The sequence below is a fragment of the Camarhynchus parvulus genome, chromosome 21 (genome assembly GCF_901933205.1).
Source record: "Camarhynchus parvulus chromosome 21, STF_HiC, whole genome shotgun sequence".
NCBI classification, from domain to species: domain Eukaryota; kingdom Metazoa; phylum Chordata; class Aves; order Passeriformes; family Thraupidae; genus Camarhynchus; species Camarhynchus parvulus.
This window is the reverse complement of record NC_044591.1, coordinates 2981655-2995205: the sequence shown is the minus strand read 5'-3', so window position 1 is coordinate 2995205 and position 13551 is coordinate 2981655. Positions and strand designations below refer to the sequence as shown.

The 13551-nt window shown below is 47.5% G+C and overlaps 1 protein-coding gene across 1 annotated transcript in view; it reads right to left on the bottom strand.

Annotated features, from left to right (window-relative positions):
• Nucleotides 1-826: 826 nt before the first annotated feature.
• Nucleotides 827-13551, bottom strand: part of DISP3 (dispatched RND transporter family member 3) — a 41717-nt gene continuing 28992 nt past the window's right edge. The window contains exons 9-21 of the mRNA XM_030963797.1: nt 13000-13161; nt 12457-12618; nt 11873-11995; nt 11149-11285; nt 10471-10652; nt 9887-10017; nt 8800-8972; nt 7528-7654; nt 6360-6505; nt 5861-6020; nt 4761-4874; nt 2290-2456; nt 827-2056 (exon numbers count right to left, since the gene is read on the bottom strand). Of these exons, the coding sequence (XP_030819657.1) occupies nt 1694-2056; nt 2290-2456; nt 4761-4874; nt 5861-6020; nt 6360-6505; nt 7528-7654; nt 8800-8972; nt 9887-10017; nt 10471-10652; nt 11149-11285; nt 11873-11995; nt 12457-12618; nt 13000-13161 (2147 nt within the window). The 3' untranslated portion in view covers nt 827-1693. The remainder of the gene's footprint in view (nt 2057-2289; nt 2457-4760; nt 4875-5860; nt 6021-6359; nt 6506-7527; nt 7655-8799; nt 8973-9886; nt 10018-10470; nt 10653-11148; nt 11286-11872; nt 11996-12456; nt 12619-12999; nt 13162-13551) is intronic.

The following is a 13551-nucleotide window of genomic DNA, read 5'->3' as shown; positions in this document are numbered from 1 at the left end:
AAGGAGAAACCAGGCCACTCACATTCTGCTCTACTCACATTCTCATTACCCTCACTGCCTGTAGCAGGATTACTCTGGAGTCTGCCTGTAAACAATAAGAACTCTCTCCAGCTTGGGGACACCCTGGGGACACCTTGGGGAACCTACTTTAGAAACAAGTATTTGACCCAGTTTCACAGGGATGACAATGTGAAGGTGTAAGACTGTCAGGGATCAAAGCAGGGATGCACTGAGCCAAGGAGAAGCAGCTCAGTCTCTCAGCAGTGCAGGCCCCATAAATTGGCTGCAATGGGGTTGGACTTCCTGGAAGTTTCATCTTAAAAAGAGAACACAAAGCCACCAGGACATGAAATCTGCAAAGAAATTGAGTCAGGCTGCTTCCTGGCCACATTATTCTGTTGGCACCCTTGGAAATAATGGCTAAGGCATCTCCCAGTGGGCCTGACCCTCCCCTTCTGCCAAGGATCAGATGTGCTGTGCATTAATGCACACTTAGCTATTTCAATTTTAAAAGCACGAGAGAACCAGTGATGCTTAAAATGTACTTGTTAATGGCACCAGTTCGTGATTTCATTTTAGTTTAATATCAACCATCTGCTCAGAGCAGACAGCAGCTGCAGCTCTGGCGCCCGTGGGTCTCCACTGAGGAGGGTGTCTGTGAGCTGCCACAGAGGATGCTGTGCACACCACCAGGAATGGGCTCTACCTTGTCCTCAGGCCAGAGCTACTGCTGTGACCAAAGAGCTCTGCAGGGACCCCAGGGCTCTCTTTTCTCTCCACCAGGAACAGCAGAGGCAGTGACTGGTGAGGTGACATGGGGGGACTGGGCACTGAAAGTGCCTTGACCTCACTACTGGGCTGAGGGAGAGGAGGGCAGACTGCTGAGGGCACCATCTGCTTCCTGATGGCTGCTGGCAGACACATGAGCCCCAGAACAAAGTTCCCCCAGCAGGAAGGGGAATGCTTTGTGTGCCAGCACCCTCTCTGAACCATGAAAGCAGGGCCACTGCAGGCGGTGCCACCCAATAGCTCTGGTTTGGATCCCAAAGAGCTCCTGTGCAGCAAGTTCACTGCTGGTCTGGCTTGGGTACAGGGCCTGGCAAAGGGATCCAGATAATGCTGTTCCCCTGGCCTGTCCAACAGCTCACTGCTGTTCTTGAAGGCTCGAGTAAGGAGGAACAGGCTTGGTGTGGGAGCAGGACATCACCCAAGAGTCATCCTTGCAATTCTGACCCTGGACAAGGGAGGGGAAGGACAGAGGGAAGGGTTTTTGAAAGGATCAGATGACCTTCCCAAATTCTCCCGTTTTAGCCTTCTGGGTCCAGAAAGCCCTGTTTGATAAAAATAAATTAAAAGAAAAGAAAAAAAGAAATCAGAAAGAAAACTGAGAGAAGGAAACCTCCTCCTCTCCTATTCACGGGCTGAGGTATTCCCTGGGCAGCCCTCACTTTCCATCACCCATCCATCACTATCTAAAATAAATACAAGTTTCGAGCAAAACTCATTAGAAAATAAAGTGCATCTGCAATTGAAAAACTTCATGAAAAAAGGGACTTTTTTTTTTTTCCTCTTTTTTTTCCTTACAAAAAATACTCTTTCAAAAGAAAAGAAAAAACGAAAGGAGCAACGCGGCTCTCTCGGCCTGGCGTCTAGAGGGCTGTCCCATTGGGTCTACAGGGCTGTCCCATTGGGTCTACAGGGCTGTCCCATTGGGGAGGGGGATCTTAAATCCACTCTTGAGCAGGGCAAGGCAGATGCAGAGAGCCAGCAGGCCAGCCAGGAGCACGGCCAGCAGAGCCTTGAGGCAGGAGGTGCTGCTGCGGGTGAAGGTGCCGGGCGCCATGGTGCTCAGCAGGGCTGTGCTCACAGTCAGCGTGTACAGGATGGACACCCCCGTGTTGAGGGCCACGATCTTCCCAAACTTGGCAAAGGGGGCAATGATGCAGAAGAAGAGCGGGACGGTGGCAATCAGGGTGGTGGTGGCACTGGAGACAATGGCCACCCCCACGTGGCGCACGGCTTCCATCGTCCTCCACTGCCGGCACGCCGTGGGGTCCTGGGGAAGGACAGCAGGGTTAGTGTGACAGGCACAGGGGGTTGGTTCATTGGTATTTTAGGGTTTGAGAGGGTGGCTAGCTGATAGAATCCCAGTGCGGGACAAAGAGGCTGCTCGAGTGCAGCTCAGACATTTAGTGCAGTGCTATTCCTATCATGTGTCCTGCATCACAGCTGAGTGCCATGGAGGCACAGGAGGGAGGAATGCCAGGCTGTAGGAGGAACAGAGCTCACCTCTGCCTGCTGGAGTGGCAGGTTCTCCCCTGCCAGCAGGTATCCCTCCACCAGGTGCACGCAGTAATCAACAGAGGAGCCCACGAGGATGGAGAGGGAAATGGCTTCCACAGCTCCCATCTCCCAGCCACACCAGTACATGATGGTCACCACCAGGCACACAACCCCTACGGGAGAAAGGTGCTGTTAGGCAAATGTAAAGGTGTCACAGACATCTTTTATGAAAAATCCTTTCCTTAGGATTTTTCCTCCTGAGAAGCTGAGAGGCCTCAGGAACAAAATGTAAACATTGATTATCTGCTGCTGTGGAATGCAACAGGTGCATCTGTGATTGGCCCATCTTGGATGTTTGTAATTAATGGCCAATCCTTTGTTATCATTCTTTCTTTTTCTATTCTTAGCTAGCCTTCTGAGGAAATCCTTTCTTCTATTCTTTTAGTATAGTTTTAATATAATATATATCATAAAATAATAAATCAAGCCTTCTGAAACATGGAGTCAGATCCTCATCTCTTCCCTCATCCTCAGACCCCTGTGAACACGGGTCACATAAAGGACTCTGGGGCTGCTGCACAAGCCCACTGATACAATCCAATCCCTGAGGGAGTTTGGGATCATACCCCACCAGTCTGACTCTGGTACACATTCCCCCTGCCACAAACACTTCCCTCACCTTCCCTTAGCACAGGGAGCATTTCCTAAGGTGCCCAGACCTGCTGGGCCTAGTGAAACACCCAGTTAAATATCAGGCAAACTGATGCCAATCTAGACTAACTCTTGCTAAATGAATCCAAGCCCAGACAAGCGTCCATGTGTGCACACAGGGACCTCAAGGTCCTTAGCTAACAGAGATAAAACTCCTTGCAAAAGGAGAAAATACAGGGTATGCAGTAGTTGATGGGAAAAACATGCAAACTATGGAAAAAGGGAAATTAACCTTAAACTAGTAAGCTCAAACTTGTGAATACTTCAAAAAGAGCATTAGAATATTTAACACAAAATAAAGGAATTATATATACTGATTCAAGGTATGCCTTTAGAGTAGTACATACCTTTAAAAAATTTGGAAAGGAAAAAGATTACTTAATTCAAGAGGAGAAGGATTAGTACATGAGGAACTTTATATTAAGGGACACCAAAAGGTGCCACATAAGTGAGCCTATGTTGTTTTGCTTGCTACAGCTACACAGAGGCTAAGCACACTTTTTTGAAGGCAAAGAGTACTGTTAGTTTGTGAGTGACATGTGGGAGACTAAGTGGTTTCAACATGTTAGATTTGATTTTTAAACTAAGAGGTTTAGCAACACATTTAGACCACAATATTATCAAATCACCAGCCTGGGAGAGGAAACTATTTACAATTTTGCTTCAAATACTAAAACATTGCTAAAATACTTAGGTTTTAACATCTTCCACTGCTTGGAAACAGCAGCCATGGTGCAAGTCCTTGGAAAGTAGTGCAGTTGTTATTCAGAGCTTGTGGGACTTAATCACATTATTATACATAACAGGTAGGCATGGCATTTGTGTAGCTAAAACCCTTATTTAAACAAATAGAAGGGATTGTGTAGATAAAACACACTGGGAATTAGACACACAAATCTACTTTCCCAATGAGGTTCCTGTGCATTTGTTGAGAGTTTCTTCTGTTCACTGAGCCAGTCTGTTCTCTAGGACTGGCCCCTGGAAAGCCAAAAGTGTTTACACAGAATATGAGCAATTCACTTCAAATCACCAGAGAATCAGCAGCGCCACAATCCATCCATTTCAGGAAAAGTGAAAACCTTGTAAGAGCTGAAATGAGGGATGTGGGACTCCAGGCAGCTCTCCAAAATGCAGTTTATTGTATCCAAGTTGTTACAGCAGCCCAGGGTCGTGGGTGACAGAGCCTGTGGCTACAGCTGTCAGCTCCAGCTGCAGGCAGGCCTGGAGACCCTTTGGTTTTGGTTACAGTGCGTTATATACTTCTCTTTGCTGAGCATCTTAATGCAATAAGAACCAATCTATACCTTAACTTTTATCTGTAGCCTATCATAACTGCTATAATTACCATATTCATGTTGCTATTCTCCAATCACTACAAGTCAGTGCATTACAGTTTAAGCTAGAAGTTGTTCTCCAGTTTTCTTGCAGTGGAAAATTCTGAGAACTTTTTTCTACTTGCAGCATTTGCTGCCTTGTTTGCCTGTGCTATCTTCCTGCTTGGTAAAAACATCTTGTTTGGGGTGGGTTTATCCTTTGCTCTAAGCCATAGACCCCTTCTAACTAGCACACCCTTTGCCTCCTTGGTTAGCCAGTAAGACTGGCTCAGCAATTCTTTTCTTCTATATTAAAATTTGCTTCCATTTCTATTTCTTTTCCAGACTCTACATTCAAAAATCTTTCTGCCAAGCACACATATCTGTGAGACTTTCTTGTCAAACTTTCATCCTTCCCATCAAAGCCTGACGCATTGGAATTGGTGTTTTTACCTAAGATGCTGAGCAGCACTGGCAGCAGGAGGAGGATGTGTGTGGTGAACACTGCCACAGCAGCCACACAGATGACCAGCGAAAGGACAAGGCCATACAGGGCACTCTGCACTCCTGGAAGGAAACAGCCAGCTGATATGAATCCTGGAAGGTGACAGCTGCCATGGGAAAGGCACCATGTTCCTGCTGGCAACAAGGCAGGCAGGGACTCACACTGGGGAAGACAGGAGGGAGGGGAGAATGAAAGTGGAAAGAAGGTGATTTGTCAGAACCCAGGACATCCCTCTGGCTGCCCTGGATGGCTCGAGCCCCTGGCAGGGGGCTCAGAGACCTTGGCACAGAGCCCAAGACACCTGTGCCTTCCATTTTAGCCCTTGGAAAAAACTACCAACTTTGTGTGAGGAGTTACAAGCCACAAGAGTTTGGAGTAGAATGACAGTGAACTTATCATCAGGTGAAAATGTAGAATTTTGGGGTTTTTAGAACCAGGGTTCAGGAGGCAAGATGGAGCAATCTGTCCAGTCTTTCTCCTTCTACTTCTTAGCCTCCATCCTCTGCTGTGATGGTGGCACTCTTGGATTGGTTTAGAGTAGAGACAGACTGTCTAGCATAGGTGATAGGTATTGGATGGTTATTGTAAATAAAGTACATGTAGTTCTTAGTATAAAAAGCTAACACCAGCCCAAGGTGGTCAGTGTGCCACAACCTGACCTGCCAGACAGATCTCAGCAGGTCAGAGAAAGAATGGAATAGATAAGCAAAAAATAAACAACCTTGAAAACCAGAACAGAAGAATCCTGACTCTTTCTTTGGCTGCTGGGTTTGGAAAAGAGACTCTCTAACACATCTTGGGGTCATCCTGACCACAGAGACTCCAAGAGTGATTGGTTTCTTGAATCAGCAGGCCTGAGTCCCTTCCCTCACCTACTTCCTTGGGCTTTGCCTAATTTTGACAATACACATTGAGGCTTTAGGAGTTTGCACAGCAATGGCAAAGGACTGCAGATATAACCCATGCCCACCATATGGGATGGAGTGTGCTGTGAAGATGTGTCAGAGAGCATGGGTCCCCCAGGGAGAGAAACGTGGCAGTCACTTGCCTATAATCTCCATGAAAATCTGCTTCCAGTGCTCACAGGTCTGGAAGCCATGCCGGAGAGCAGAGCCCTCTGGGAAGAGCTGGAGCTGCTGCTGCAGGAATGTCTCCCATTTCAGATAGTCAGCATATGTCTGGAAGGATGACTTCCCCTTGTAGGTTGTCTGTAACAAGATAAACACATCCCTCATGTCCTGCTCTTTGGGCAGGCTATGCATGGCAAGGGGAAGGGCAGAACAACCAGCTCAAGTGGCAGCACCAGGCAGGACTGGCAGTGGCATTTGGGCAAATCTGCCACCAGCTTTTTGCCTCAGCTAATTGTGGTGTGAGCAGCCACTTCTACCAACTTGTGAGTGAGTGCAGGCATCTGTCTGCAACAAATGCTAATAAACACTAAATGATGTCTGCACATGGAAGTGGCCAGTGCAGAAAGAGCAGAGCTAGACCCCGAGAAGTCACAGGATGAAACTGTCACCAGAATGACAATGTTCCCATGTGCTCACCGACTCAAAGGCCATGGAGATCCACTGCACCTTGCCATCCTTCACCCCCACTGCCCCATGAGAGAGCTGTCCTGGCAGCAGGTTGGGCTCAGGGATATTCTTGCACTCCGGGTGCAACATCTGCAGAAAGGAGGAGATGCTGTAACCTGGAGAGAAAGAAAGAGCAAGAGATGGAGGGCAGAACAGGGAAAGGAAGCACATTGGAGCAAAGAGATGAAAAAAAACCCCAACCAACAACCCCAAATGAGAGCCCCAAGAGAATCACAGGACCCATTTGTCCACAGCTGTTTCCCCTTGCCACTCTGGTTTGCCAAAACCCTTGAGGTCTCAGCATCACAGCTCTCAGCTGTTGTAGCTTGAAAGGACACTGTCATCAGCATGGGACAGGACAGTGCCACTGCTGTTTGTCCCCAGCTGTCAGGAAGCAGCACAAAGAGCAAGTGCTGAGGGGCTGTCTGCCTGGCCTGGCAGGGATTTGCTCCAGGCATGAAAATGGCTTTTAGCCTGGAGCCAATATAGACTTCCCAGGCTCAGCTCCACAAGCTTGTGACCTCTGAAACTGGGAGAGATGGTCACAGGTCACTGGTCAGGTGTGCAAAGCCACAGAGACAGTGAGTAGCCTCACTGCAATGAGATCAGGTGTGAGATCATTGTTATTCAGGAGCTAATAAGAGGATATTTACTGAATCAAAAGATTGTATCTCAAGCAATACCCATGACTAGAAAGAACAAATACAATCCTGTTCTTATCTTTCTGGATTAACTCCCAAAGAATATACCCAGTGTCTCTGGCATTAAATAGACCATCTTCCTTTCTTTCTTTCTATCCCAAAAAGCACAACCAATGACACATTCTAGAAGGGTCAAGCTGCCTTGGGAAGAAAAGGAGACTATGACTAGGAAGAACTAGAAAGAACATGACTAGAAAGAACAAATGCAATTCTTATCTTTCTGGATTAACTCCCAAAGAATAAACCCAGTGTCTCTGGCATTAAAGAGACCATCCTTCTTTCTTTCTGTCCCAAAAAGCACAACCAATGACACGTTCTAGAAGGGTCAAGCTGCCTTGGGAAGAAAAGGAGACAGCAGGAAGCAGTCACCCTTTCTGTTTGCTGTTGAGGACCCCAAGCAAGCACAGGTAGGGCTGCAGAGGAGTTGTCTAACCTACCCGAGGGCAGGCACTGAGCCCCTCCGGGCTTCACCAGCTCAGAGTTGCTGGCAATGGCTTTGCAGAGGCGGCACAGGTTGCCAATCTCTTTGAAGAGGTCAAAGCTGTCATCGTAGATAACACTGCCCTTTCACAAGGAGACACAATGACAAGAGCACCACACGTGAGACATACACACAGCAACTGGCACTGCAGCTTCCTGCCTGCTCCTCTGCCTGCATTTCTCACTGCCCCTGCAGAGGAAACAGGAAAAGGCTGATTGTGCACAGTACCCCCAAACCACAGAGCAGGAAGAACAGCAGAAAGCTGAAGTGCAGCAGCCAAGCTAAGCATAATTTTTCCAGGGAATGACTGTCATGTGTCAAGGTATGAGATCTCACAGATAAGTTGTTTCTAGAAAAGTCACATTTAGTGACTTTCCCTAGAGTAACTGATTTTTATTTTTTGTTAATACTTCATAACAAGATATATATTATAGAAAAATACCACTTCCCACAGTCTTGAATGTGTAGTGAGATTTTATATCGCACTCAAGATGCGTTTGTTTCAAAAATCCTCAAGAAAGCCAGGTTTAGACTCAAAATTAGAAGGCTATATATTGCACTCAGAGGGATTTTCTGAAAAGTCTGAAGTGTTTTTTCAATAAGGACTTCCTGATGTCCATTATTTTGTCAGTTTGCTAAAACAGAACTGTACTGGCTCATCACAATGCTACAACCCCTGCCCTTCCATCTGTCCAGACTGCTGGACCACCCTGGGCTGTGGGTATTAACTAAACACCATCCAGAGAGAGCCTGCCCCCTTGCTTGCCAGCCCCCAGCACGCCAGTGTGGCATTCACATTCTTTGGAAAAATCTCAGCTTCCCAGGAGAAAAATCCTGGGCGAAGGGAAGCCTCAGAGAAAAGGGAAACAATTCTTATCTCATTTGCTTCTCCTGTGTTGTGCTCACACGTCGAATGTGTTTGGACATTGTTCACCCACAGGTGATTGTTTCATTGGATTCTGCTGTGAGTTGTTTTCACTCAATGGCCAATCAGGGCCAAGCTGTGTTGGGACTCTGGAAAGAGTCACGAATTTTCATTATTATCTTTCTAGCATTGTGTAAGTTTCCTTTCTGTATTCTTTAGTATAGTATAGTATTCTTTAATATAATATAGTACCATAAAATAATAAATTAGCCTTCTGAAAACATGGAGTCAGACTCATCATTCCTTCCTTCATGTATTTTGGGTGTATTTTGGGGCACCACACAAACACACCACCACGAGTACCATGTCTCCGAGGACGTGGTTGTCCTGGCGCCTGGTGCGGTTCACGCCTCTGATCCCAAACACCACAAACACCATGGCTCCAGTGTCCACCAGTGGCCGCACAGCTGGCTTCCCACAGCCTGTGTTCATGCATGGGTTAAATCCAGATGTGGCTGACAGCTTTGCTTTGGGTGCTGTTGTCAAACAGAGAGTAAAGGTCGGTTAGTTGTTATAGTAACTTCTGCAGAGCTAGGTCTAATGAGCTCCAGGAGGTCTATAACACACCTAAGATAGCTCAGCTACCTTTGGAGGCACGATAATCAGCAGGATGGCTTCTGTTGCAGTGTTGGAAACAAAAAGGTTTAATAAAAGGCAAAATAACAAACCGAAAAATTGAGCCAGGTATTGGAATCAAATACTGACATCATACCGCAACAGCCAGGTGCCAGACATTCTTGCTCCTGGTAAAACACTTTACAAAAGCCAATAGTTTCTTTGTTTACTCCTTTTTCTAGTTAATTGCCCAAGCCAGACTTTTTAGCTTCTGTCTAATTAGCTATCCTTAAGTTTGAGGTGAAGTCTCCTGAGTCCTATGAGGTGTCTTTTTACTAAATCAAAGAGAGAAACTTTTAGACTTCTTTCCTTTAAGGAGAAAAAAGATAGGTTTGTCACTCTATCAACAAAGAGCACTAACTACAGTTAGTGTCCTGGTTTGATAAGGAAGGGTTGATTATCTGAAGGGTGGTGATGAACTGAGAGTCGATTATCTGAGGGGTGGTAACTTGAGAATCCAAGGTTTTGTCTCACTGTGTTGTGTTGGAAATTGGGGGGAGGAGAAGGAATGTTTTTGGAAGGTTTTCATTCTGAGTTCTGTGTGTTCCTCTTTTTTTTCATATTATAAATTAATAAAGTTTTTTCCTTTATTCCTAAGCTAGAGTCTGCTTTGCCTTATTTCTGGTCACATCTCAGAGCAGACACTAGGGAGAATATATTTGCATGGGGGCACTCAAATTGCACCAGCATCAAACCATGACAGTTATATTAGATGGCAAGGAAAGGTCTGATTCTCTGGATCTTGGCATGTTTGAGCAGGGCCTCACCAGCTCACCTTTTTCACTGGGGACATAGAGGATGCCTTTGGTGGGTCCATCTGGGCTAGAGCTCAGCAGACATCCTGGAGGTGCCACACACACTCGGCCATGGTAAGGGGGCTTGTGAGACTGGGCAAAATACAGTTTCCTGTGCAGCAAAGAAAGTTTGTTATGGGGGAACAGAGGGAGAGAAGATGAAACATCCCAAGTATTACATGGAAACAGACATTCTCAGGGAGAGAAGCAATGGGAAAGGTGAACATCTGCAGACCTGTATCCCTAACCACTGTATATTCTGTGCTGCCCATTCAGCCCAAGAGTTCAGGTGGGTAAGGGCAAGAACCAGATCAGCAACATCTTTTTGCCACTCAAAGAAGGCTCCAGTCACAGTCTCTCAAGCCTTTTGTTAATGATCTCAAGCATCATATGGGCCTGCAAAGTGACTGCAGAGATGGGGCATATATGCAGCAAAGCAAATTCTAGAGCCATGGATGTCACTGATTGAGGGCAGGACCAGCACTGGCCACCAGGCAGTTCAGATCAGCCTCTCAGCTGTGCTGTTTCTGTTGCCTTGTCCCGAGGGGGGTTTTCGGAAGGTTACCGTGTTCGCTGCTGCTCCTTGGAGGCCACGTAGAAACTGAAATCGAACTTCCAGCCCCTCTTGGTGTCACAGGACAAGGTGGTCATCATCCACTTCCTGGGGCTCATCTGCTTAAGCAGCCCTACTGTGGACACACAAGCTGTCAGCTTCCTGGTGAAGTTACCGAAAGGCACTCTATACACCTAAGCAATGGATTAATGAAAACAGACACTTAACTCCACAGGGTTGCAGCCTCTTGCACATTAGCATCACACTCTCCCTTCCTCCCTGAGCACCGGCACAGCCACACAGAATGAGCAGTGCAGGCACAGTCAGCCCCCAGCCTGCCCCTTCCCAGTGATGGCCAGTGTGTGACAGGCTCCTTAATACCCTCATTCCCATTGGCCTGGGCTGAATGGTGGCTGCTCTGCCCAGGGTCAGGGACATCTGCCCACAGTTTTGCTCCCATCACTGACAGTCACCTCTCAACAGCCACACATGAAGTCTTGTGGCACTCCAAGGCATCATCCTGGATGATCCAAGCATGATGCCTTCTGTGCTAACTACCCTACTGCAGTGCTCTGAAAATGTCACCCAAAGCTACAAAGGACCCCATGGAGAGACAGGAGGAGGCTCTTGTGCTCACCTGCTGAGTGCTGCCCTCTTGCTAGAGGGGTCCAGCATCCTGGAGTGACTTACCTGGAATGAAGGCACCTCCCCGTCCCCCGGTGACACCATCTGCCAGGGCGCAGGGACACTGGCATTGAGTGAGAATCTGTAGATAGCTGGTCTTCCCTTGCTCCTGGACTTGGAGATATACACAGTCCCCTGGAGCTCTGAGGAAAACAGAGGGCACGAGGTTTGGTGATGCTGCTCAACCAGAAAATCCTACAGGTTCAGCCAGAGCAAAGGAGGGCTCATGGTTTGCTGTCTGCTCAGCCTCTGCCTTCTCACAGCACAGTACATCTTTCAAAGGCTATCACAAATACATGCTGAGCTGCAGTAATTCCTGATGGCTTATTGATTCATGTCATCTTGGGACCTGGCCCAATAACTCTTTTATCCTCAAAATCCCCTGCAAACTGAATTTACTCTCCTCGTGACCTGCCAACAAGGTTGTGAACAGGACTGGGATGTGAAAGCTTGGAGCTCCTAGCCCTGTTCTCAGATCAGAGGGAAATGACACTAGATGATACTGCCACCTGGGTTATAGGACCATGTCCTAGAGAGCAGTAGGTATTCAGGGAAAGGGGGACTCTAAAGATGCCCCATACATCCAGCACCAACCTAGGGCTCAGTGGGGCAGCCTCTGAAGAAAATTACTCCCCATCAGCTGTTCAGAGAGCATGTGGTTTAGTTTGTACCCCAGTGGATCCCTGGGCCCTGGCCACAACTGTGGCCAGAGTCATCATGCTCCACTCACCTTGCTGCCCTGCATCACTCATGCTGCCTTTGCTTCCCCAAGGTGAACCTGAGCCCCTCTTCTTTTTCTCCAAGGAAGTTCGGATGTTGTTCTGCAAACTGTGGGGCTTTTCCTGAAACAAACCTGTCCCACAAGGTTAGTCAGGGAGGAAAGAGTGAATGGCATGAGAAAAGAGGTACCAGGCCTGTGCACACCACAGACTCAGCTGCTGAATATCAAACCCTGAGCAGGCAACACAGTGCCACAGTCTCTGGGCTGGGCACTGATGTGAGACTAGCACTTATGAGTAAAAATAGTCAGTTTTCATGGTCTGTGAAGGGATTGCTCCAGAAGAAATAGTCAGGCAGTTCATGGCTAAAGCAGGAAATACTTTATATTTATATCTAAATACTAACCTAAATATATCTAAATACTCCACTCCTACAGGCAACTCAACCATCCTTTCCCAACGTGTGCCTCCTTTCCACAGGGTCCATCCAATGTCCAATGAGATATTTGAACATTGTAGGTGCCTGCCTCACATTTCAGCTCCTCCAGCCCAGGCTGGACTGCACCCACCACGGTTTGGGAAGCAGTGTTCTCACCTGAGCAGGTGATGCAGGAGATCCCTTCAGCACTCAGGTTGTATTTCAGATCCAGCAGCACCTGGATGTTTGTGTCTGGCCGGAACAGGACTGGAGCACGGCTGGCTGGGTGGAGGCGGCTGGCAAAGAATATGGACAGGAGCAAAACGAGCAGAAAGAGCCCTGCAAGGAGAAACCTGGGTAAGCATGGGACCCTACACGCACTTCAGACATGCTCAGAGAGCAGGCATGTGGTAGAAAGATGGTATTTTCAGCTGGGAAAAGAACAGCCACTAAAGCACACTGGCAGCTGCGCTTTCTTGTAATAAGCCCCATGCCTGGGAAAACCTCCATCAGGAATTGCCACTTTAGGTCTGAGGGAGAAGAAAGGGATGGAAAAGTCCCTTAGGGACTGACTGTTCGGGGAGCACTCTCCCACTGTGTTAGAAGACATTTACCATGTCCCTTTTCCCAACTCTTGTAACTAATAATCAAGGCTTGGAGACTGATTGAAATGTCAAACCCTCTAAAATCCATGTAGATGCAACAAGCCTCCTTGCTTACCCACAATCACCCATCTGCTCTTCACTGCAGACCACAGCACCCAGTGTTCCAGCAGCTCTTGCAGATGAGTTATCAAGTGACCCTGGCTGCTCTTCTCTGCAGAGAGCTGCAGATTTTCTGGCATCACAGACACCAAGGGGACATCCCCCATTTCCAGGGAGACTGGAATAGAGAGAAATCAAAAGCAGTCTCAGGGGCATGAGTGTCTCTCAGAGCTCTCTGCTCTCCTTTATCAAATCTTGTGCAAGGTGCTGTACAGCTCACTCAAGCTACAGAGATGGAGTAAGATCCCAGCAGAGAGTGACTCCAGGATGTTTTAAGAAGCATCTTTGTCAAGTCACTGCCATGCAACAGCTACACATGTAAATCCACAGCCATTCCAAATCTATGCTTCAGGCTATTCCCTGCTCTACCAAACCCCACAAACACTGTCCATAAGGTCACAGGGACACTGCATGCTTCTTGGGCCATGCACAATTTGTCCCTGTCCCACTAAATATGTCTTACTGCTAATTAGACACAGCTGACCTCTTCCTGACTGCAGCCTGGCTC